Source organism: Abramis brama (assembly GCF_963993115.1).
Source record: "Abramis brama genome assembly, chromosome: 25".
Classification (NCBI taxonomy): Eukaryota; Metazoa; Chordata; class Actinopteri; order Cypriniformes; family Leuciscidae; genus Abramis; species Abramis brama.
The window spans coordinates 17,435,084-17,459,536 of record NC_139987.1 but is presented as its reverse complement, the minus strand read 5'-3'; the positions used below and the strand labels follow the sequence as shown (position 1 = coordinate 17,459,536).

Below are 24,453 nucleotides of genomic sequence, written 5' to 3'. Positions count from 1 at the left end.
ACTGTTTAATTTGCACATGTTCATAAGGGACTTTGAAAATGGCTCATTTAATGAGCCATCAGATCCATAACAGATCTGTAGCCCCACCAAACCCGAGTCTCGTACGATGGTCGCTCTGCACCTGCAGGCCTCCAGAGCTTCTCAGTATAGAATGTAGGTCGACTCTTCGTCTCTCTGGAGACTTAGACACTTCAAGTGATTTCTTCACTCTACATTTACACTCATTATTCAGTCAATATGTAACAATTTGTGTTTGGTTATTTTAAGCATTGATATAACGTGTTGTATGAGTATAATTTGACACAAAAAGGCCATTTATGGCATAACACCTAAACTTTATTAGTTTGACCTGCTTCAACTTGTACTGTTACCCTAGAAAACAAGTACGTGCGGGCATCGATTTGATATAAGTTTCTAAATGTGATACATCAGTTACGTATTTAGTTACAAAAACGGTTAAAAGGACACAGGCAAAACCGAATAGTCATGAATAAAATATTTGATGTTGGCGCTTTTGAGTGGGCGTGCAAATTCTCCAAATACTCCGCCCACTCCATATGCTAGTTTGTAATTGGTTAATGCTAATATCATCGGCTACCAACAGAGAATACGATTGGTGGATATGGTCTCCCATGGTGACTGACACGGTCTCCCATGGTGACTGACGTTGACATATAGGCGCTTTCGCTGCTTGCTGCTAGTCCATAAACAAGCAGTCTGATGCTGCAATACCTGTTCATAAAACACTAAATTAATAGCGTTTGATGTAGACAGTCGGATTGACGGATCTGAGTGCAACATTAAAAGGTAATTGCGTTTTGATGAATGCGAGGTTTTTCTACATGGTTAACAGAGTTTTGAGCAACCCTTCTAGCTAACTTGCTAATATGCTAACCTGTGCTACATCACCTGCTAGAATGTATTGTGCATTTGCGCTAATATTTTATTTGAACAGGTTATCAATCGTTTCTTGTCCTCTCTGCATTGGTATTGAGTTTTATGCTCGCGCATGAAGATTATTATTATTATTATTATTATTATTAGTGAATGTGCTCTATAATTATCTCAGTTATTATTATTATGCAGATAACGTTATATTTAATAGATGACAGCGTTTGTTATTAGTTGAACTGGTCGTGATACTGACCGTCTATGGGTTATTTGATTTTTAAAGTCAACCCTGACCACTGAAAGCTTGTATTTGATGCGGATATGTTCTTTTATAACATCATAAAGGCCTCCAGTTGATGTTGGCAGATGTTTCCTGCAACATTTGGGCAGTTCATTCAATGTTCTGTGTTTATTTCATAATGTGTTTTGGCCATCTGCGGTCATACAGTAAAGCTCATACAGATGCATGTCTTCTGCCACTTGTCACATCAGCTCTGCGTTGCCAGACATATTTATGTATAGTAATCTGGGAAAATTCTGAAGACTGTTTTTTATTTGACTAGCAGACCGTGTGCATGATACTACTGCTATAGTCTTCAATAATGAAATGTGAGCATCTAAATGGGCTCTGCTGTCTGTTTTTACCTCAGTGAAAGCACCAGGATTCTCCTGTCAGATATATTTGGCTGTAAGAAGTCAAACTGGCAGAGATGGATGAGCAGAGTGTTGAGGTATGTTTACTGTGTGTATGTGTGTGTGTGTTTTATACTAACAGGTACCAAGTTTTAAAAATGTTTTATCAGAGACAAAAACTTGACAAGGAACATTAAATTTAACCTTTACCGAAACAGGAAAAGTCTGTCACTATTTACTCACCCTTATGTCCAATGTGAACAACTTTCCTTCTTCATTGGAACACAAAATATGAATTTATTAGGAATATTCTGAACACTTTTGTCAAAATTACAAAACTGACTCAGAACTCCCAAATTCAATTCAATTCAAGTTTCTTTGTATAGCACTTTTCGTAGTGGATATTATTTCAAAGCAGCTTTACAAAAAATGCTTGATTTAATGTTACAATTTAGGAAGTATTTTGTATCAGAGCTGAGTGTATGAAAGTAATGTCCATATGGCAGTAATGCACAGCTATAATATAATAAGTTAACGTCATATATTCAGTTAAGTAGACACAGCGAATTTGTTAGGCTGCAATTATAACTTGTGATAGTAATTTATACAGCAATATTAGGATAATATTACAATTAAGGGTAATATTTGATAGTTTTGTATATCAATCCACAATTGCTGTCATCTGAAGTCTAGAGGTAGAAGAAGAATTAGCGTAGCTGCTGTTCATATCATAGCATTTTAGGCAGAAGATGATCATGATCATTTTCCATACTGGCGTGATGAATCCAATCTTCAAGCAAAAAGAACTGGATCAAATATTCGAATGCTACTGATCCACAATCTGATTTCTGACTTGTGATGCAGCCTGAATCATAATCACACCGAGTTTGTTCGTTGGCCAGAGGAGAATTGGCCCCCTGACTGAGCTCCATTCTGTTACCTGATGGAGTTTGGGTTTCTTGCTACTGTCGCCTCTTTGCTTGCTTAGTTGAGGACATGTAATATTCAGCAAAATTAGTGATTTGACCGCACTGACACTATTGGATGAGAACTGAACTGACATCAGCTGAACACTATTTTCTTTTAGAGAAAAACTCTGTTTGCATCATTTAATTATTTTCCTGTTATCACTGTAAAGCTGCTTTTGATGCTTTAGATAAATAAAGGTGACTTGACTTGAAGATCGTACTGTTTTATCAGATATAATTATCGTTAGGTTGTGAAAAGCACCAAATTACAAAAAAAAAATTTAGGGTAAGAAAAGTGATCTATGGAAGCACATCAAAGAAAAGAAACTATGTGAGGATGAGTAAATAAAGACAGAATATTTATTTCTGGCAAAACTGTTCCAGTAAGAACATAAACTAAGTATATTGTGGTAAATATATTGTTAGTGTTACGCTAATAAAGTCATGTGTTCATGTATCAACTAACAAGAAGCTCATTACGTGTTGTTTAAAAGTTGACAGAACACTATCCCTCTTAATGCCCAGTACACATTGTACGATTTTGGGCTGTCCCAGACGAAAGATGACCAATTGTGGCGATTTCATTGGTCGTGGCTAAACGGCGGTCCTACGTCGTACAGTGAGAGAGGTTCAAAGACGGCTGTTGTCACGGTCTTACAACCAAAGATAGCCTGCGATCATTTTCTGACCATGTCAGAAATTTAGCATGATCGTCTCACAGTGTGTTTGCTGCTACAACCTACGTCTACTAACTAGCCAATAAAAATGCAACATGATTACATTAAAATTTCGTATTGATCAACGCGACATGGCGCTAAAACTTAAAGCTACTTACCTCCATTTGCAAAACTGGCATGCCAAGATGGCCTCTTTTCCCTAGCCATGACCATGTCCATATTCTCCTCTTTCGCTTCCTCCTCTTTTTCGCACATAAAAACTACAATTCCCAAAGTGCGATTCATCTTGCTCTATTTGTTTACCACTAGCGCATGCTGATGACGTGTTATTCTTCTATACCAACTTACGTCACAGCCTACGATTCAATAGGTGTCATCATCGTACAGTCTACATACGTCATACCCAAGTTTATTAGATCCATGTTGTACAGTGTGATTTGTAAAGATCTTTATAGGATTGCCAAAAGCAGGCATAAGTTTGTCTGAATTGTCTCTTGTCTTGCGTCCCTCTTCAGAGTATTGCGGAAGTCTTCCGCTGCTTCATTTGCATGGAAAAGCTGCGCGATGCCCGTCTCTGCCCTCATTGTTCCAAACTCTGCTGTTTCAGCTGCATACGGGTGAGCGAACACGTATACACTCATTAACACACAGCCAAGAGGAGCTCACAGTGTACCAGAGCCCTGTGTAATGAATCAACACTCCCTGTGCTCTCTTTATTTTCACTTAACAGGATATGAGTATATTCATATAATGGGATTTGGTTTAAAAACATTTATAAAGTATTTTTTGAAAATAATACACACTTCAACTTTAACTGCGGGTCTGTGGCCGGTTGCATAAACTGTATAGACTAGTCTTAAAAGTTTCTTAAAAACGTAAAGTTCTTAAACGTTTTTTTCCCCTCAAGACTGGTCCAAATCAGTTCCATAAAAAGGCAGTTTGGTCTACTTTGAAAAGGAAAAGTAACCCTTATTACCTCTTGTCTAACTGCTCCATATCTAAAAGATTATAGTTGTTTTTGCCAAAACCCTTTGTGTAATGAGCAGTATAAATGCTTTTTAGATGCTTTCCATGTGCATGTTGAGAAGAATCCCACTAATACAACTCTTAAAATGTATTTTAATAATTGACCTTTTACTGATTTGGAGGATAAGCCAAGCTAGCATTTATAAATGAGTACATTTTGTTCTTTTTGTTTCTCTTCCTGGCAGCGATGGCTGACAGAACAGAGAGCTCAATGCCCCCACTGTCGGTAAGTTCTGAGGTTCAGCTTCAAATGATTCTTTGTGCTCTGACAGGCTTTGGAGTAAATCTAGAGGATTAAGTATTGATTTTTCTATTGTTAGAGTTCATTTCAGGGAAGCATTGATTAGTTACATTAAAGAAACCACATCCAAAAAAAAACTTTAGAAAACTGGACCAGAGCCACCTGATATTTGGCAACAGAAACACACTTACATAATTGCCAAAGCAGTTTGAAGTGTGTTCAAACTAGAGCTCTATAATTAAATCTCAAATACAAAAACTCCATTATCAGGAGTGCTGGAACAGATCCATCCTTGATACTCGTTTCTGGTTGATTTAAAAAATAAAAATAAATAAAAATGATGACAGTATGGTAGAACCAACTTGAATCCAGTTTGCAACACTGTCCTCTCTTGATTTAAAAAAGTGGGAGTAATAATAAATATCTATATGGTCCTTTTGGCTAACACAAATTCTAAATGTTGAATTCAGAGCTCCTCTTCAGCTGAGGGAACTGGTCAACTGTCGCTGGGCGGAGGAAGTGACTCAACAACTGGACACACTGCAGCTCTGCAACCTCACAAAACATGAGGAGAACGACAAAGACAAGTGAGCCATACACTTATTCGCATTGAATATTTATGCAATTCTAACGGCTGCAGTGCGGTGTTTTTCGAACATGGACACTTTTGGCCCTGTTAAATAACTATTTTTATAAAGTAATGTTGGTAATGTTTTTTTTTTTAAAGAAAGAAATTAATACTTTTATTCAGCAAGGACAACTACATTTGTTTTGTAACATTATAAAAGTCTTTACTATTTCAAATAAATGCTGTTTCTGAACTTTCTATTCACCAAAGATTCCTAAAAATGTATCACCGTTTCACCATAAAAATATTATACTGCATTACTGATTTCAACATTGATAATAATAAGAACATTTTCTTGAGCACCAAATCAGCATGATAGAATGATCATGTGACAGTGAAGCCTGAAGTAATTATGCTGAAAATTCAGCTTTACCATTACAGGGATAAGATACATTTTATACACATATATTATATTTTACAATGTTACTGTATTCACTGTATTTTTGATTAAATAAATGCAACCGTGGCATAAGAGAGTACTTTCAAAAACATTAAAAATCATATGGGCCCCAAACATTTGAACAGTAGTATCTATACAATTAATAGTTCTATATATTAATCATTGTTGAGTGTCTGTGTGTGTATAAAATTTATATTGAATTTAAAGGTTTAGTTCACCCAAAAATGAAAATTCTATCAGTAATTACTCACCCTCATGTTGTTCCAACCTCTTAAGACTTTCGTTCATCTTTGGAACACAAATTAAGATATTTTTGATTAAATCTGAGAGCTGGATCATTTTTGATCAAGTATTACATTTTGATTTAAGTATACAGTATATAAGTATTGCTTTTCTTAATTATTTCACACTATAAACACATTAAAGCTTTTAAAATGTGATCTTTTTTTAATCATGGATTTAAATACCTAGACATAAAAGGCGTTTGATTAGCAAAAATATGATAATGTTTTTTTTATATAGAAAAAAAGATATGCCACAGAGAGTATACTGGATTCTTCATTTCTGAGTCTCCTCTCATTTTATCAAATAACTAACTAACTTAAGTGATCAATTAGTGTACACTTTAATACTGACTGCCAGTGATACTCTCCTCACTCCGTCATTCTCTCACCCTAACAGGTGTGAGAACCATCATGAAAAGTTGAGCGTGTTCTGCTGGACTTGTAAGAAGTGCATCTGTCACCAGTGCGCTCTGTGGGGAGGCATGGTATGTGTTTCTGTCTTCAAAACGCATTAGTCAGGCTGTTTGGATTACATCAATGGTGTCATTTCCTCCTCAGATGAAACATGACTGGTCACACATAGGAGCGTATCATCAATGAATAACACTGCACCTAACGATGTCAGTTAGTCTCAAACAGGAACTTCCCTGTCTCCTCCTCTCCACAGCATGGAGGTCATACGTTCAAACCCCTGGCCGAGATCTACGAGCAGCATGTGACGAAGGTGAACGAGGAGGTGGCTAAGCTGCGGCGCCGGCTGATGGAGCTCATTAGTCTGGTTCAAGAAGTGGTAAGCACCCTTGCCTCTCATTCACGCCCACTCGCAGCATTTAGACGTGTTTAGAGTTGACAATTCATAATGGATGTTAGTTTACCAGCCTCAAATGCCTTTTAGATGGAAGTGCTAATGACAAATCAAATGTTATCTAATTACATGTATTCCTGGTTTGATAAAGTAGCGTTTTACATAATGCGTTACATAATAAAGACGTTTTACATAATGTAGAACTCCAGGATGCCAAGAAACCCACATACATCCATCAGTTGCTGATTATAGCTCACTTTTGAATCCTACGTCAGGTGATTGTCCAATAGAGGGCGCCACAGCACATGTATCCACAGCAAATTAAGATATTCAAGATGCACTACATGGACAAAAGACATCTAGTGGAAAGTCTTCCCAGAAGTGGAAGTATTAATGCTGAAGGCAAAGCTGAATTTTCAGCATTATTACTTCAGTCTGTGAAGGATCAGTGTCACATGATCCTTCACAAGTCATTCTAATATGCTGATTTGGTGCCCAAGAAACATTTGTTATTATTATCAGTGTTGAAAACATTTTTGTGGAAACCGTAATACATTTTTTAGGGTTCTTTGGTGAATAGAAAGAACAAAAGAACAATTTTTTTAAAAATATTAAATATTTTAATACTTTTCTGTCCCTTTTGATCAATTTAATTGATCCTTTCTGAATAAAAGTATTATTTCTTGCAAAAAATAAATAAAAAATCTTACTGAGCCCCAAATATTGAATGACAGTGTGTTGGCCAGTAATGTGAATACAACTAAGTTAAAGAAACAAGGTCAGAAGTATTCTGTGTTAATTTAATCACATTTTCTTTGTTTTTCAGGAGAAGAACGTTGAGGCGGTGCGTGGGGCGAAGGATGAGAGGGTGAGGGAAATCCGGAACGCTGTGGAAATGATGATTGCTCGACTTGATAATCAGCTCAAGAACAAACTCATCACGCTCATGGGTACAAGCATGCTTTTCTTCTGCCATCGTTTTCATATAACTTGATCTTTGAGGTAATATTGGTCTAATGTAGTGTTGCTGCACCCACAGGACAGAAGACCTCTCTGACACAGGAAACAGAACTGCTGGAGTCTCTGCTGCAGGAAGTGGAACATCAGGTGTGTGGAGTACGAGTAAAATAATACAGACATGCAATGTGGTCCAAGAGTCTGAGACAATCAAAGAAACTTCAAAATATATTATTTTAATCTTCTAAAATTAAATTTGAATTATATTTCAGATGCTCTATTACTAAATCAAATAAGCACATTTGACCAACAAAAGGTCAAAAGTCATTCTAAAAATTAATGTTGAAGTTTCAGTTCAACTTTTCACTTACATTATGTTGATTGAATGAATTTGTAATGGAAAAAAATAGCATTAAAGTCTGATGTTTGTTTACACCCTACAGCTGCGTTCATGCAGTAAGAGCGAGCTGATCTCCAAGAGTCCAGAGATCCTGCTTATGTTCCAGCAGGTTCACCGGAAACCAATGCAGTCTTTTGTCACCACTCCTGTCCCACCAGACTTCACCAGGTATGCACATTCAGATACTGTACCTGTTATACTGCCACTTCATGCAGAGATGATATCTCAGTGAGCTTGAAGTTATGTGCTCTCTGTGACAGACTGTGAATAATGAAAATTCTCTAGGCTAATAGAGCGGTTCAATCACGGTGTCAATTTGTAGGCAACATGGTAGGTTACTTCACTTAAAATAACGCTCCTTTATTTATAAATGAATTAATGTTTGTGGTTAACATTTCTTGAATAGACTTTCCCTCTGCAATATAAATTGCATGTAGTCATATCTCATTTCTTCTCAGTGAGCTGGTTCCTGCCTATGACTCCAGCACTTTTGTTTTGGCAAACTTCAGGTAATGACCCTCCCTTTATCTCTCTTATTAATTTATTTCTTAAATGGTGCATTAGTTCTCTTGCGTGACTTGAATTGGTGTTGTCTCGTTGCCTGAAGTACTCTGCGGCAGAGAGCCGACCCCGTCTACAGCCCCCCGCTCCAGATATCAGGCCTTTGCTGGAGGTTGAAGGTTTATCCGGTACGTTTGTCACAAGTAACATTGAGACAAATTGAAATTCAGATGTAAAAAAAAAAAAAAAAACTCTTCCTATTCTCACAGACTTTGTTTTTGTGGTTTAGGATGGAAATGGAGTTGTTCGGGGAAACTATCTCTCTGTTTTTCTGGAGTTGTCTGCGGGGCTTCCTGAGACGTCAAAGTAGGCCGCACTCCCCGATCTTGTCCTCTCATCTTGCTGCATAGTCTCACAAATAACTTTTTTCATGCTTAACTCCCTCTAGATATGAATACAGGGTGGAGATGGTCCATCAGGCCTCCAGTGACCCCACTAAAAACATAATTCGAGAGTTTGCATCGGACTTTGAGGTGGGCGAGTGCTGGGGGTATAACAGGTTCTTCAGGTTGGACCTTCTCGCCAGTGAAGGATACTTGAATATGCAGACTGACACGCTTGTGCTCAGGTGCGAGCTTGCATATTTATATTAGACCTTTTTTTAGCTCTAATAGCTCCTTTAATATTAAAGGGGTCATGAACTGCATTTTTAAATAAAAAATTATAATGTTCATTGAGGTCCATTTATAATGTTAGCAAGATTTTTGCATCAAAAAACATCCTAATTTAGAAGTAATAGGCAATTTTCTATCCTGTTTTTGACCCTCTCTTTGAAACACTCCGTTTTGATAGGCGTGCCGCATTCAAGACTTGGAAGTAACGCCCACTGCTATGATTGGTTAACACCGTGTCTACACCAGACGCAAGCGACGCAACACGACAAAAGTAAATAGAACCTATTATAATCACTGATGCTGTCTACACTGGATGCAGCACGATGTGACAAATTCCTGAGGGTAAATTAATGCCTCGTTCTGTTTCTGAGGTACTTCTGATACTAAGGACAGTTGGATTTGCAGTGGTCGCTTTTTCACGTCCGGTGTGGACACAGTGTAACAGTTTTGCAAAATAATTTTCAACGTCCCCACTACACGTGTGGAATCGTTTCGAAAACTTCCGATGTTCGCCATACATGTTCCTGATCCCGAATCAGAAGACAAACCTACACCTCAAATAACACTTTGGTAATTAATATCTTTATTTATATGTAATCCTTATGTATTTTTCTGAGGTAGTATTGTATTTTATTACATTAAATTAGTGTTGAAACGACACTGCAGAAAGGCGCACAGTTGAATTTTCCAACTGTGAAACATTTATGCGCATTACATCATTTTGGGAGATTGGTTTCAATAAAAGCTGTTTTTGGACTAACAAGGAAGTTTTGAGTTCTGAAACTTGCAGCATATTTTTATAGTAAAATCACCAATATGTCAAAAGGTCAAGGAAATTCATGACCCCTTTAATATAAATATTTAAGTTCATTTACTTTGCACTTGTGTTAGTTATTAGAGCCTTTTGACACAGAAAGCATAATTGTGTTCAAAAACATCTTAGATGGAATTTAACTTTGAAGTCTCAAGATGTATATATATTTTTTTTAAGTTTAACTTTTGATTAAACAAAGTGTCTTAAACACTGCAAAAATTGCATAAAAAAAAACTTTTTTATGCCAAAAATACAGAAAAAAAGTTCCATTCCAACTCAAATGGATTTAAGAACACATCCTGTGTGAACCATTGTCTCTGCTTATAGAATAATCATTCAATGTATCGGATAAAGGGGTGTATCCAGTGTATGCTGTCTCGTTCATTTCTCATGCTCTGCTTTTTCCATTAATGTCACAGGTATCAAGTGCGATCACCTACGTTTTTTCAGAAGTGTAGAGACCAGTATTGGTATATAACTCAGCTGGAGTCGGCCCAGTCCAGTTACATTCAGCAGATCAATAACCTAAAAGAGGTCAGTGTTAAAGATGCAGTTATGTGTAGTTCTATGTAACCCTGAAAACAGCCTCCTTAGGATCTGGCTAGAAGAAACTGCATTTCTTTCTTCTATACAGACTGAAGCCAATGTATTTATGAATACATTTACTTTTCATGTAATATTAATGATATAACATGTAATGCCTGTTAATGTTTTTAAGCTTAACTAAATAGATAGTCCACCCAAAAATAAAAAAAATTCTGCCATCATTTACTCACCTTCATGTAATTCCTAACCTGTATGACTTCTGCGGAACACAAAAGAAGATATTTTGAATAATGTTGGAAAGAGAATGGCTCCTATACTATGCTTGATCCATACTATGGAAGACAATAGGAACTGAAACTGTTTTCTTTCTGACATTATTCAAAATACCTTCTTTTGTGTTCCACAGAAGAGAGGAAGTCTTGCAAGTTTGTAACAACATTAGGTTGAGTAAATGATGACAGAATTTTCATTTTTGGGTGGATTATTAGCCTGGTTAAAACCAGACCATTCTCAGTAGTAACTGAGTTATGGTCTGGCAAAGCTTCATTAATAACTAATTTCCAAAGGGGCGTCACCAACGGATGTCGCTCAGATGCCTCTGGGCGCAATTGGATAGACCTAAAACCAATCAGAGCGATCGTCATCGTGTAAAGCCCGCCTCAACGTTTCTGATTGGTGCCTCGATTTGGACGGATTAGAAATCAGCTTGAATGGGCTCTTTGCAAGACTACTTGTAGAGCAAATCTAAATTTGCCGGAAGTTTGTCTGGGTTTTCCCAGGCTAGTGGATTATTTCTTTAAGATGTGATGTATGTTTCTTATGTTCTGGTATATTTCTGTTCAGAGGTTGGCCATAGAACTGTTCCGTCGGCAGAAGTCACGGAGTTCGTCTCCACCTGATCGGCGTCTCTGTCCCACAACTTCCTCCGGGAGAGACTCTCGTCAGGGGAAGAGCTCCTTGCTGGAGGAAGGGAGTCAGGCAGCATCAGTGGGGACGAAGGAAGATGAGGATGAAGAGAAGACCCAGCATGATGACTCTAATGTAAGGCCTGCAAGAGCAGCAGATGATGTTCATAGCTACTTTTTTTTTTTTTTTTTACTTCCCTTTGAGAACTAGAAAAGTACAGTTTTTTTTTTTTACTCCTATGAGATATTATCCATCATTTCATCATAGCCACATCTTTGATTACATCTCTTACATCATCATCATCTGAAAGTAGGCTGTGTTTTTAGGCATTCAACATTCACATCAGAGTACACTCATTGTGATCTCTAAAGAAAACAAGCTTACATACTAATGTAATGTTGTGAACCTGCAGATTTCTGTGCTTGGAGCTATTACGCACATTGGGATCAGTTTGATGATGATGTGTTGATGCAATGTTAGGAGTTGTCTGACGGGGATCTGGAGGTGGACTGTCTAACTGGAGACGAAGATGTCAATCCTCTGGATGGAAGTAGCACCTCTGGGAGCTCCACAGCCACCAGTAACACGGAGGAGAATGACATTGACGAAGAGACCATGTATGTACAAGATTTAAAAACAGCCTTACTAAAATTTCAACCACTTGACTGTTAGTGATTTTATCATGGATGTTAGAGGCATAATTCACCCAAAATATGGGAATATTCTCTCAGCATTTACTTTACATGTTTCAAAATTGTATTTCGTTCTTTAACCCGCTCAAAGCTATTGTATGGTTTCAGAAGTCTAGTGCATTGGAAGTCATATGGACCATTTTTTTGGACTTGACAGTCTCCGTTAATTTTCTTTTATATAGAAATATGCTGCTTGGAGATTCTTTTTGAAGATTTTTATTTGATTTTTATTTTGAAGATTTTTATTTCGGCATGAGGGTGATTAAATAATGACAGGATTTTCTTTTTTGGCTGAACTATTTCTTTTGACCCAGGTAAAATCAGGTGATATTATTGTTATTAACAGCTTTATTCCTCATCCAATGAGGTTTTAGAATTATTTTATTTTAAAATATTTATTTTATAGTAATTGATGGAAAACAGCACTTGATGAAAGTCACAAGCTTCACTGTGGTACGTATGTCGATAAAGTAGATCTATTGAAAGTGTTTCTGGCAAAATCGTGATCAGCTCTAATAGCGTTTTTCTTTTTTTTTCCTTCTAGCAGTACTCATCATTTGCTAGGTCACATCCTTATGGTGTGGTAAATACTAGTGTACTAAAATTATTGCATAAGAGATGGTGCTTTGTGTGCCAGAGGGTAACAGCTGTATCCTCCCCCTGACTGGAAAACACTGTTTAATTAGGGCTGCTACCACAACTGTGACAGGAAGCCCCTCGCGCACTGTGTTCAACCAGAAAAGAGCTGTTCTTTCTATCCTGTCCTTTCACGATCTGAGAAAATGAGCACTATTGGCAGCTTTGACTTGTGTAGGCTCTGTGAGAGTGCTCGTGTTTCTGTAGTGAGGTGTTGGAGTCAGAACCTCACATGTTTCTGCTCATGCTGCCGGCTACCGCCTGCTCACACAACTCTCAAATGCACACACTGCTCCAACCAGATGAGACGAATGAGTCATCAGAGCCTCTACCTCCTGCTTACAAATGCTCGTTCTCACAGAATCTCTTTTCCGACGTGCACAGCACACACATAACGTGCACTCTTGTTCTCAGGCCCACGCACATTCTCTCACACCTTTGACTCCATTTGCTCGAGTGTTTTGTGTGTGCCCATGGACTAACCGTTGCCCGAATATCAGAAGCCCACTTCTTCAGGATAAAGTAGGGGAGAGAGGGAATATAAGGTTAGGACCTTATTATCATATCAAATGCATTTTCTGTGACCGCTTGAGATTGCATATTTTTGATTTGATTTGATTTTCCATCAGTGTGTGTTAAAGCACAAAAAGCTTCTTTTTTTATTTTTACTTGCAGCATATGTTTTTAAGCTTTTTGGATGTGCTTCACGTGTTCTTCACATGAGCTTCACATGCATCCTGATGTCACTCAGGCAAACCAGAGAAGTCTCGATTGGATGGCTATTTTCATTTAAAGCCACACAATCCCTGCAATGTACATACACACTTTTTTTCAATATATAAAGAGAACCCACAGAATCAGGTTTTTTTTTATTCTATATTTAATAAAATTTTAAAAATCCAATATACAAAGATCATTTTTATTGGTGGGGCCAGTGCAGGTACTAGCAGGGCAAGCAAACATTTGTTCGATGTATCCGTGTGGAGTCGAGGATCTCAGCTTCTATAAATACTGTAGTGGATCAGCGCAAAGAACCGCTGGAGAGGACTGAGTCATCACACGGTTGAGCCTGAGACAATGGTGCATGTGTTAACCTTACACACAGACACACACACATACCCACATATACATACATATTCAGCAGTAAGCTTGGAGCAGAACGCTATCAACACCCCCTGTGGAGAAGCTTATTTCAGACCGTACCACTTCTCACTATTAACAGGGGGAGCCACACAAGTGAATTTAAAGCATGTGGCGATACGCTGGGGACATAATGCCAGGCCACGCCTCATTTAGCTCCATTGGGATCCAATTAATAATTTCCACTCATACACCAAATATTAGAGCTGATCTGGTTATGCATTGTAGTTTTGTTTACTTGCTGCTGATGTTCCACTAGTACTAGAGAAATAATACAAGTGTGAATTGTTTCCATCTGTTGTAGGTCTGGTGAGAATGACGTGGAGTACAGTGGGAATCTAGACCTTGAGGAAGGTGAATTACCTGATGATGTTGCCGGGGCAACAGGTGAACCAGATTTTCTCCAAGCGCCCTCACTGATACTAATAATGCTGTTTCTCTAATGAAAAGCGAATGTCATGCATATGGCAATCTGGTGTGTTGAAACACTTGGCTTTGAAGTGTCATCGATTGCGACACGCTGTTAATCAGTTGTAGTCATGAAACCGAGCCAAATTACCATATCAGCCTTTGAGGATTTACTGCAGAATCTGCAGTTTAAAACGCGGTTAGAGCTTCTGCTGAAAGACTGTTAGTGTTCACTCAATCGAAATGACATTTAATAATTCCCTAAAAAAACTTTTAACTAGAACTATAATGTTTTTAGTGTTGAAACAGCTGAGCAGTGTTATTGTTAAAGTCGGCATGAAACTGAAGTTGTGATCATGTTTTGATCATCGTTTGAGTGATACTGCCTCTCAAACGAGAAACAAAAAATGTAGGACGGGACTTGATTTTGTCCATCGGAAATTGTTTGGATCGTTGGATTGCTGTCGTTTGCTAATTGCTGTTATCTCATGTGAGTGACAGGTTGCTGGAGGGGAGGGGGAAATTATTTTGAAGAAAGTTTGTGGATGGATAAGACATTTATAATGAACAATGCAATATTCCATTAAAAATAATAATTGTAATTTTTTTTTTATTTCATGGGGAGTTCAACTAAAACTAATAAAACTGGTAATTGAAAAAAAGAATCTGAAATAATCTAAAATATATTAAATGGAAAAACTTTTATTATTTAATTCCAGGTAATTGCCAAGGTAATATTTAAATTACTTTAAGATTATGAACTAAAACTAAAGCTGAAATGGAAATACATTTAATCTAAATGGAAATATAAAAAAACAAAAACTATAAAAAATGACAAGCACAATTTTTTTTTTGTGCTAAGAACGAATCTAAAATTAAAAACTTGAAATAAAGTTATTAATAAAAATATTATACTAATATTAATTAAAATATTAATTAGTACTATAAACGTATATTAATAAAACTAAAATAACACTAGCTGAGAAGCAATTTATATAACACATAATTTACATAAACACATTACCACCTTGTGGTGTGCGTAATAAAAAAATTAAGAAAAATAATTCAACATTCCATTGTCAATTATTCCTGAGTTATTTTATACAATATTTACTTAAAATGCATTCAGATTGAAAAAAACAAACATAAAATCAGTATTATCCATGGGTATAGTCCAGATGAGCATGGTTATTGACTAATCTGATAATAGATGACATCATTTCAGTAGTCAATACCAATAGCAGTAAAACAAAAAGAAAAGTGTATTATACTCACTGAATTAAAACAATGGGAAACTTAAGGACTTCTGTCGGTGAATCTTTTTTCCTGTCTTAGATCCATATGCTACAAATTGCGATGTAACCTATTTTACTGTACAAACACTTTCTCAAAACTTTGATAGACTTTGTTCCTGTACTTTTCATATCCCACTGATTTCAGCTGCATAATGCTACCCTTACACAAGCTAAGTCCTCTGTGTACTAACTGTCTCCCCCTGCTGATCAGGAGATTCGGGTGCCTGTGCCCGGGGCTCAAGGCGTGGGGCAGGTGCAAGTTCAGCCAGCCTCCTGGAGATCGACCCGGTCATCCTCATCCAACTCTTGGACCTGAAGGACCGCAGTCATGTGGAGTCCCTGTGGGGGATGCAGCCCCGCCCCCCTACCTCTCTCCTCCAGAGCCAAGGTGTCAATGATGTCATCAAAATGGAGATTACAATTATTAATTATTCAGCATAAACTTGATAACACTCTAAAGTGTCTGTAGCATCTAAAGTTGGTATGATTCATGACTCATGAACCATTTTTGATTGACAGCCGCTGCGGTGCCCTCCCGTAAAGAGCGTGAGCGTCGCCCTCAGGCGGTGCGTCGGTCAGCCCCGGACTCGGGGGTCCTGATCAGACTGAAGGCTCAGATGGCAGAAGTGCGCAGTAAGATGTCAGACGTGAAAGGGCAGCTGGAAGCTCGCAGTGGAGCCGGTCGAGTCTCCTCTCAGGAAGCCTCGGTCCACGAGCAGGGCCCCTCCATGGACTCCGAGATGGGACCCAGCCGCAAACCCAGTGAACTGCTCTTCAAAGCGCCCATTTCATCAAGACACTCTCGCAGTGGTATGCACTGAGCTTTTTTTTTTAAAGTGAACGGTGGGATCAGGAAAGGACCCTGAGCTGGAATTCTGATTCGGGTCGTCCGAAGCACAAATTGTCTGAGTGCTGCCCATGAGGCTGTCGGTTCCATCAGCAGTGAGCTAGTTACTCCTCGTAGTAGATGATGCAGAACACAACCATTGTTTTTTATATTAACATGAAGATTAGATCTTAGATTAGATTTCAGGTTAAAATTTTATGGATTTGTTTGAGAAATTGTCATTTAGGTGCCTTTTATAAAAAAAATTGTGAAATTAATTTTTAAAAGGACAGATATTCCATGTAGTCTTTAATTTTTATGAGCTCCTAAAACTGCCACAAAACTGCTATAATTCGCAAAATGCTGTGTATAATATTTTTAGATATTGTAGCATGAAATGCTATGAAATGTCAGAATTGAGGCTGTTTATTATGTATTATATAGGTATTAATTTAGTATTGATGTAGAGATATCAAAATCACTTTCAAAAAAACATTACCATCTACAGGATATTTTGAACTTTTTTTGTACGCCATTTGTTCATATTTACGCTACTGTTCAAAAGTTTGTGATCAGTAAGATATTTTAATTTGTTTTAATTTATTTTATTCAACACTTTTATTTAGCAAGGACGCACTAAATTGATCAAAAGACAGTAATAAATTATTATTCCAAATACTATACTATTTCAAATAAATGCTGTTCTTTCTATTCATAAAATAATCCTAAAAAAATAATGCATCATGCGGAAATCCGGTTTCCACAAAAATATTCATTCAAATCAGATATTTACAACATTTATAATACTTAAAAATATTTTTTTCTTGAGCAGCAAATCGGCATATTAGAATGATTTCTGAAGGATCATGTGATACTGAAGACTGGAGTAATGATGCTGAAAATTCAGCTTTGGCATCACAGGAATAAATGACATTTTAAAATGTATTCAAAGAAAAAAGTAAAAAAAAAATTTTTAATATTATTTCACAATATCTCTCTTTTTTTTTTTTATTAAATAAATGCAGCCTTTATGAGCATATGAGACAAAAATATAATAACATTTTACAGACCCCAATCTTTTGAATGGTAGTGTATATTGTTGTAGATTCAGCCTGGCTTTGTTTGGGTCTTTGTTTTAGGGGTGAAGAAGGCTGGTTCTCCTAAGCAGGAGAGTGTGGGAGCGCTGGGTGGACTGTCCCTGCGCCGGACTGTGGATGCTGGAGAGAAGGAGCTGAGAGGAGCAGGCCGAGAGTCCCCTACTGAACCTGCTCTGTGTCCCAGAGAGGGACCCTCCTCCTTAGATGGTTTGTACACTACACTGTTCATCTCGTAATTATTGAAATGAAATGAGAAACAATCAACATGCAGTAGTAGACTAGTCGTCCGCCATTTATCTTGTGAGAAAAGCACACTGCATGCTGCTTTTTAGCATATTGCACAAGTAATGCTTTTTTTTTTTTTTTTTTGAGAGGGAGAGAGAGAGAGAGGCCATGTCAAATTAAAGGTTTATTTCACCCAAAATTGAAAATTACTCCATAATTTACTTGCCCTCAAGCCATCCTAGGTGTATACGACTTTCTTCTTTCAGCCAAACACAGTCAGAGTTATATTAAAAAATATCCTGGCTTTATAATTTTTTATGTAACTCTGATTATGTTTGGCTGAAAGAAAAACTCATATATATACCTAGGATGGCTTGAGGATGAGTAAATTATGGGATAATTAATTTTTTGTGTGTGAACTAACCCTTTAACCCATCCAGCCTAATTTTACAGGGCTTCCTAAGACCAGTCATTCAGATAGCGCTCAAGCTGGTCGATTATGAAAATATGTCGCTTTGCCCGTCCCTAGAAGCAACAATAGCTATGAATAATCTGAAAAGATTAATTTGGGGAAAAGCAGACTTCTTGGAAACTCAACCCTGATATTTCAGGGTGTATTCAAATGGTCTGAAATGACATTTATCTGTGTTTTGCAGGCTCCCTGAAAGCGCGCAGTGTGCAGAGTTCTCCTCCCTCGCTGGGAAGCAGCTCCTCTTCCTCTGATAAGCCCTCTGGCTCCAAACACGAGGAGCTGCTGTACGGAGCTTCAGCTTCAGACCTGTTCGGCATCACGGCTCTCAACGGGGCGGCTGCACCCGCCACCAAACAGCGCAGGACTCCAGCCGCTGGGTAATGCACATAAAACAAGCCATCGCTGTGTAATTGTGTGTTTCCATTCATGAACAAATCCAGTAATTGGGCTTGATTGAAGGTTGCCGTTTTTATACCTAGAATAGACATTTAAATGCTGATGAGATCCTCAGTAAAGGTGCGCTGATTTTTATTTGTCGTAATTTGTTACATTCAATAGAATTATCATAATCTGTTGAGTTCTATTCTGATGCTATAAATCAGTGGTCTTTGTATTAACTCGAAGAAAGAGACTTTATTGGGCACTTTTGCATAGTTTTTTCCCCCTCCACAGTGAATATTAAGGTAAAATGACACACAATAGCTTTCACAATGCTAATATTTGGCTCTGTTTAAGTTTTGCTGGTTTATGGGTTTGATTTGTTTAGTTGTTTTTGTTTTTTTGGTTTGGTTTCACGTTAAATATTTGTCATACAATAGCTTTCACCAGGCAAATTTTTGTTTAGTTAGTTTGTTTCATGTAAAATAACAAGACACATAGGCCTGGTTCCACGGACATGGCTTAGGATTAGTCCTTAGTTCAATTAGGGCATTGGTTTAGTTTTTTAGTTTGTTTCTCTTTTGTTTTACACAAAATAGCATGATAAACAATGTTTTTTTTTATCATGCTAATAAGATTGTACCCCTCAGGCCTGGCCTGCTAACTGACAGCTCTCTGAATTGTGATCAAGAGAGTGCTTGTGAAATCCAGTCACTGCTGTCACTGGCTGAGCCATCGCCCTCTTCCTCCTCACGCCCTGATGAAGGTGAGACATCCGCTCTCAAAAACATGGGCCGTAATTACACTGCAGCATGTTATATTTGTGTTGTATCAATGAGTCATTGCACACACGGTCAAGGAACGCACTGTCATTCAACTGCATATAAAATTAGACGTGTTCTCAGGATTTGACAGTTCAACATACTGCAAATGGCCCAAGGTTACCGTAAGGAGGCTCTTGAGTAACACTCCCTTATCTGATGCTGTATTGCAAAGGAAATGAAGCAGAACTAATACAGAAAAACACGTGTTCTCAGTGCTGATATCTGGCAGTTCATATGAGCGCATGGTCGTCTGTCCTCAGATCTCCTCAGCCAGAAACAGCCTCACCGCGTTCTGCCGAGCATGAGCAGTGACAGCGAGCTGGACTGTGACACGGAGAACGAGAACGAGGATGAAGTTGTGTCTCTGGAGGCTGGAGACTGTGCGTTTGACACCAGAACACTACCCTGCCCAGGTTTATATCTCACACTTCACTGACACTGCTAGCTCAGCCACAGCTACCACTCAAAAGTTTGGACACACTTGACTGAACTTGTTTTTTCATGATCTTTTTGATCTAAAGGCTTAGGCTTAAATACTTCATTTTTTTCTCTCAATTCAGGTCAAATTGAAAATGTACCTTTTGCATTTTTACATATGTACATATCAATCTCATTAAAAATGAAGCGAAAAATTGCTCATTTATAACAAAAGCAATACACAAGTGCACCTTAAAGGATTAGTTGACCCCAAAATGAAAATTTCCTAATAATTTACTCACCCCAATGCCATCCAAGATATCCATGTCTTTCTTTCCTCAGTGGGAGAGAAATTATGTTTTTTGAGGAAAACATTTCTGGATTTTTCTTCTAACAATGGACTTCATTGGTTACCATCATTTTTAAGTCCAAATCAATGCAGTTTCAAAAGTCTTTGAAGTGTTTAAACGGGCTGTATGCGATCACAGCTGAAGAAGAGTTTGTTATCTAGCGAAACGATAGGTCATTTTCAAAAAATAATTATAATTTATAGACTTTTTACCTTCAATAGTTCGGATTGAGCTGATCAACAAACGGACAGGGAACTACGTCATAACGTTCAAAGGTCACGCTGGCGCCGGCAATACTATTTGAACTACTATTCATATTCATCAATGTTATTCATATACTATTCATATTCATATTCACTGAATACTATTACTATATATATAATAGCAAACAATACTATTTGAACTATCCTCCTACGTACGGTCGCATTGTAAACAGTGGGGCGGTGCTTCCGCCGGCGCCGGCGTGACCTTTCAACGTGATGATGTAGTTCTCTTTGTTGATCAGCTCAATCCGAACTATTGAAGGTAAAAAGTCTATAAATTACAATTATTTTTTGAAAATGACCTATCGTTTCGCTAGATAACAACCTCTTCTTCAGCTGTAATCGCAACACGGCCCGTTTAAACACTTCAAAGACTTTTGAAACTGCATTGATTTGGACTTAAAAACGATGGTAACCAATGAAGTCCATTGTTAGAAGAAAAATCCAGAAATGTTTTCCTCAAAAAACATAATTTCTCTCCCACTGAGGAAAGAAAGACATGGACATCTTGGATAGCATTGGGGTGAGTAAAATTTTCATTTCAATTTTCATTGGGGTGAACTAATCCTTTAAATGTTTGATAGATTTTATCTTTATATCAATTATTAGATTGATATTAGATTATCAGTTATAAATTCTGTCAATGTCTGAGAAAGAGTTAAATGTTTATTAATTTGTCTATTATACCTAAACTGATTTAACCCTGTTCTTGGCATGAAATGATGCTGAAAACAAATTCCAGAACAAGAAGTTACAAGAAGTGTAATTTAAGAAGCAAAAAACATGTCAATGTCACTTCACTTGGCTGTTGAAGCTAACCAGTTCTAATTTAATTCATAATATATATTTAATGTTTATTAATTTTGATGTTTTCTAAAATTTGGTAGTTGAAGATGCAATTTTTTTGCAGAAAGTCAAAATTGTTAAATCCAAGAAAATCGTGATTTTTGCCTGTATATCTCCCCTTTTAGTAGAGTGTTATTCTATATTAGGGAAACACTCAATCACACAGCCTGCATGTTGAATAAATGTAATTAAGTTTAAAATAGGTCGGCCACCTGTCTAGCCTCTGATTATCTCTGTGTGTGGGCCTGACTGCACCAGCTTATTCTAATATTCCAGTATTGTGACTTCTGTTCCAGCGACCTGTGTGTTTGTCTGCTGACGTCCTGTCTGTGTGTGTGTCGTTCTCAGGCGAGCAGCTGATCCCTGATGATCTGAGCTTTGTGTCTGGAGAGACCACAGAGAGGTGATCTGTCCTGAAGTCGTCAGGCTCTGAATGTGCTCCTCACAGTTATGTCTGTGCACTTACTTTATGTTAAGATAGAACAGGAATATATGTGCTACTGTATATGTTATTTAAGAGAAACACAACTTTCAGGATTTTTTTTTTTTTTTCCTCTGCATTGTGAAATGCGTAACATTCCGTTATAAAGGTGTATACATTTATGTGTGCATAACTAGATAATCATATATTAAAGTTGTATACTACATTTCTTTACTTTTGCAATGCTGCTTATTGTCATAAATTTATAGGGCGTTGCCAAACAGTTGCCCTATTTTTTTTTTGGGTCAATAACTGAGTTTAAATGTTTTGGCACATTAAGTCAGAATGTCAATACAGATGCTGCTCTGTTACCGATTCATGTGGCTTTATAGATATATTAGTGAGTTTTGTAGCTAACCCCTCTTCAGCTGTGTAGTCCACAAAGCATAGCTTTCTATACCCAACACACGTTTACATTGACTAAATGTCTGCAAAAAGGGAACATGGAGCCGATACAAGTTCAAATAATTTTCTAAATTTGATTGTTTTTTTATATGTATATCAAATAAGCAGTTGTTACACAGCTCAGTTACAAGCATTAGTGAACTTATTAATGCTACATTCCCATTTTTGCTTGGTGTTTTTGTTTTTTTGTTTTCCCCTTTTTTTATATATATATATCCATGTTAACTCCTAGAAGATGTCCAAATAAAAGGCAGTTACATACTTAAACCAAAGTCTCAGGTGGGTCCATGTCTGTGTTTTCAGCCCCACGCAGGTGGTATTTTGCGTCAGAACTGCTGGAGTGTTTGTGTGCTTTGTTTTGAGCTCAGACACACATTGATGACAGCTGGATATTACAGCGTTTCTGTTGTGAATAGATGTGGTGGTGTCATGAACAGCTGGGGAGTGATGCACTTATATTCATCTGAGGTCACAGTGTTGCTCTTTGCATGGTCAGCTTTCACTCAGTACAGTCTGTTGAAAGTGTGAATGTTTTGTTGAAAAGTGTACTTGCTTTTGCTGTTTAATCTTTGGCTTAAGAATTAACAACAGGTCAGTGCTTTATACAAATACTTTTTTTTTTCTTCTTCTTCTTCTGCTTCCCCTCCAGCATGTTTATAGTCTCTGCAAAGTCTATAACAATGAAGACAGTGTTCCTTGACTGTTCAATATAAATCTAATGCTTTGCTTTGTGCTGTAATAATAATGTCCCTATTTTGATGTTTTATGTTTCATATGAGCAATAGAGAAATCCGTTTACTGGTTTATTTCTCTAGCATATTTTTAAAGATCGTTTGTGTTTGGAAGGGAGGGAGGCTCAAAACAACCTGGAGTATATTCACAGTATGTACTGTATATTTATCTAAATTAAAATCTGAACAAATAAAAGATGATACTATTAAATACTTTTTTTTTTTCTTCTTTGAGTCACATCAATTGCAGTGTGTTAAAGTGTACAAAAAAATTACAGGTCCAATGTCACCCCCAAATAAGAATTATTATTATTATTATATAATATAAAATGAAAATGTTTTATTTAAGATGTAATAAAAATACTTATATTGTTTGTGTAAAATGACATGTTGTATTCATACTTTTAAAAATATTTTTGAGGTGTTTTGGACTTTTTATTTCTTGGCATTCCAAGTTTTCTTAAAGATTATTTATTATTTTTTGTTTTATTTACTCTATTATTTTTTTAATCAGCATAAATGAAATGCCTTTATTATACCACTATATACATGTTCTTAATATAAAAAATATATATATTTTAACTTTGTTTATTGTAAAAATGTGATTCTAAATATGATTCTAAAAAACGATTTCTAAAATGTTAACTATATTTTATTTCAGATTTTGAAATATGGTGAAATATGACCTGGATTTCAGCCTAAAAATAATTATATAATAAAATATAATGATTTTTTTATATATATATATATAAATATGTGTAGGTGTTATATTAAATTTAGGTAAAAAGAAATTGTGACAATTAAGTAGATTTTTATTATTATTATTATTTAAAAAAAAAAAAATTATTTTTTTTTGGCATTCAAATTTTTCTTAAAGTTGATTTATGCTACTGTATAACTTTTTATTTTAAATCAGTATACATTAAAAGCAAATACATTTATTATTATTTATAAATACACTTTATAAATATAGATTTTAAGTTTATTTATTAAGCTAAACTTGTTAAAAAGTTTATTATAATTGTCATAAACATGATTCAATAATCGTAATGATTCTAAAAATGGACTTCTAAGACGTAAACTATGTTTTTTATTTCCTGCTTTATATGTTGGGGTGAAATATGACCAGGATCTGGTTTTGGTGAGATTCACACACTGACTGCTGTGTCGTGTGTGTGTGCATGTCCATTGCCTGTCCGCACCTGCTGTCTGGTCTAGTCTGTACACTGCAGTGCCAGATCAGTGCTGTGTGAGAATAAGCCCAGCAGTGTTTATGTGGATGAGTGCGTGTTGGCTCTGAGTCTGTCCTCTTCACATCCGTTCCCTCCACTCCTCCAGCACCTGACTGCCAACACTCACTCCAGTCTCTTATGAAGACATGTTGTGATGGATCCGTGTCAATCTCGGGATTCTGATAACACCTGGTTTGACCTATACATCCTTTAACATTCCCAGCTATTTAAGCCTCTAAATGTGTGTGTGTTTTGTGCCGTCATGACCGCAGTTTCAGAGGATTTATGTAACAGGCTGGACCTTTTTTCTTTTTTTTCTTTTTTTTTGTGGGGAAAGTGTTGGACGCTAAGTACACCGTTTTAATTTACTGCTCATCCAGAGAG

At 36.9% G+C, this 24,453-nt stretch overlaps 1 protein-coding gene across 2 annotated transcripts; it reads left to right on the top strand.

Annotated features, from left to right (window-relative positions):
• Positions 1-641: 641 nt before the first annotated feature.
• trim37 (tripartite motif containing 37) lies at positions 642-23,048 on the top strand. Of its 2 annotated transcripts, none has more exons than XM_084103862.1 (25): positions 642-807; positions 1,542-1,622; positions 3,685-3,786; positions 4,381-4,421; positions 4,907-5,023; positions 6,146-6,233; positions 6,416-6,538; positions 7,380-7,503; positions 7,593-7,660; positions 7,954-8,078; positions 8,369-8,419; positions 8,518-8,599; positions 8,701-8,777; positions 8,860-9,039; positions 10,319-10,433; positions 11,289-11,486; positions 11,832-11,968; positions 14,124-14,206; positions 15,734-15,910; positions 16,042-16,332; positions 17,488-17,652; positions 18,327-18,519; positions 19,171-19,286; positions 19,605-19,757; positions 21,569-23,048. In XM_084103862.1, the coding sequence occupies exons 2-25, from the start codon at positions 1,602-1,604 to the stop codon at positions 21,625-21,627; spliced, it is 2,886 nt and encodes a 961-aa protein (XP_083959988.1). In that variant the 5' UTR covers positions 642-807; positions 1,542-1,601; the 3' UTR covers positions 21,628-23,048. The 2 variants fall into 2 exon arrangements, with proteins under 2 accessions (XP_083959988.1, XP_083959989.1); XM_084103863.1 differs by having other exon boundaries at positions 660-807; positions 19,605-19,724.
• The last annotated feature ends 1,405 nt before the right edge of the window (positions 23,049-24,453 follow it).

Excerpts from the sequence above, each read along its gene's own strand:
- trim37 (XM_084103862.1), top strand. The coding sequence starts at position 1,602 with ATGGATGAGCAGAGTGTTGAG. Across the intron at positions 8,420-8,517 it reads TTTGTTTTGGCAAACTTCAG|TACTCTGCGGCAGAGAGCCG; the intron begins GTAATGACCCTC and ends CGTTGCCTGAAG. Across the intron at positions 17,653-18,326 it reads GGGACCCTCCTCCTTAGATG|GCTCCCTGAAAGCGCGCAGT; the intron begins GTTTGTACACTA and ends TGTGTTTTGCAG.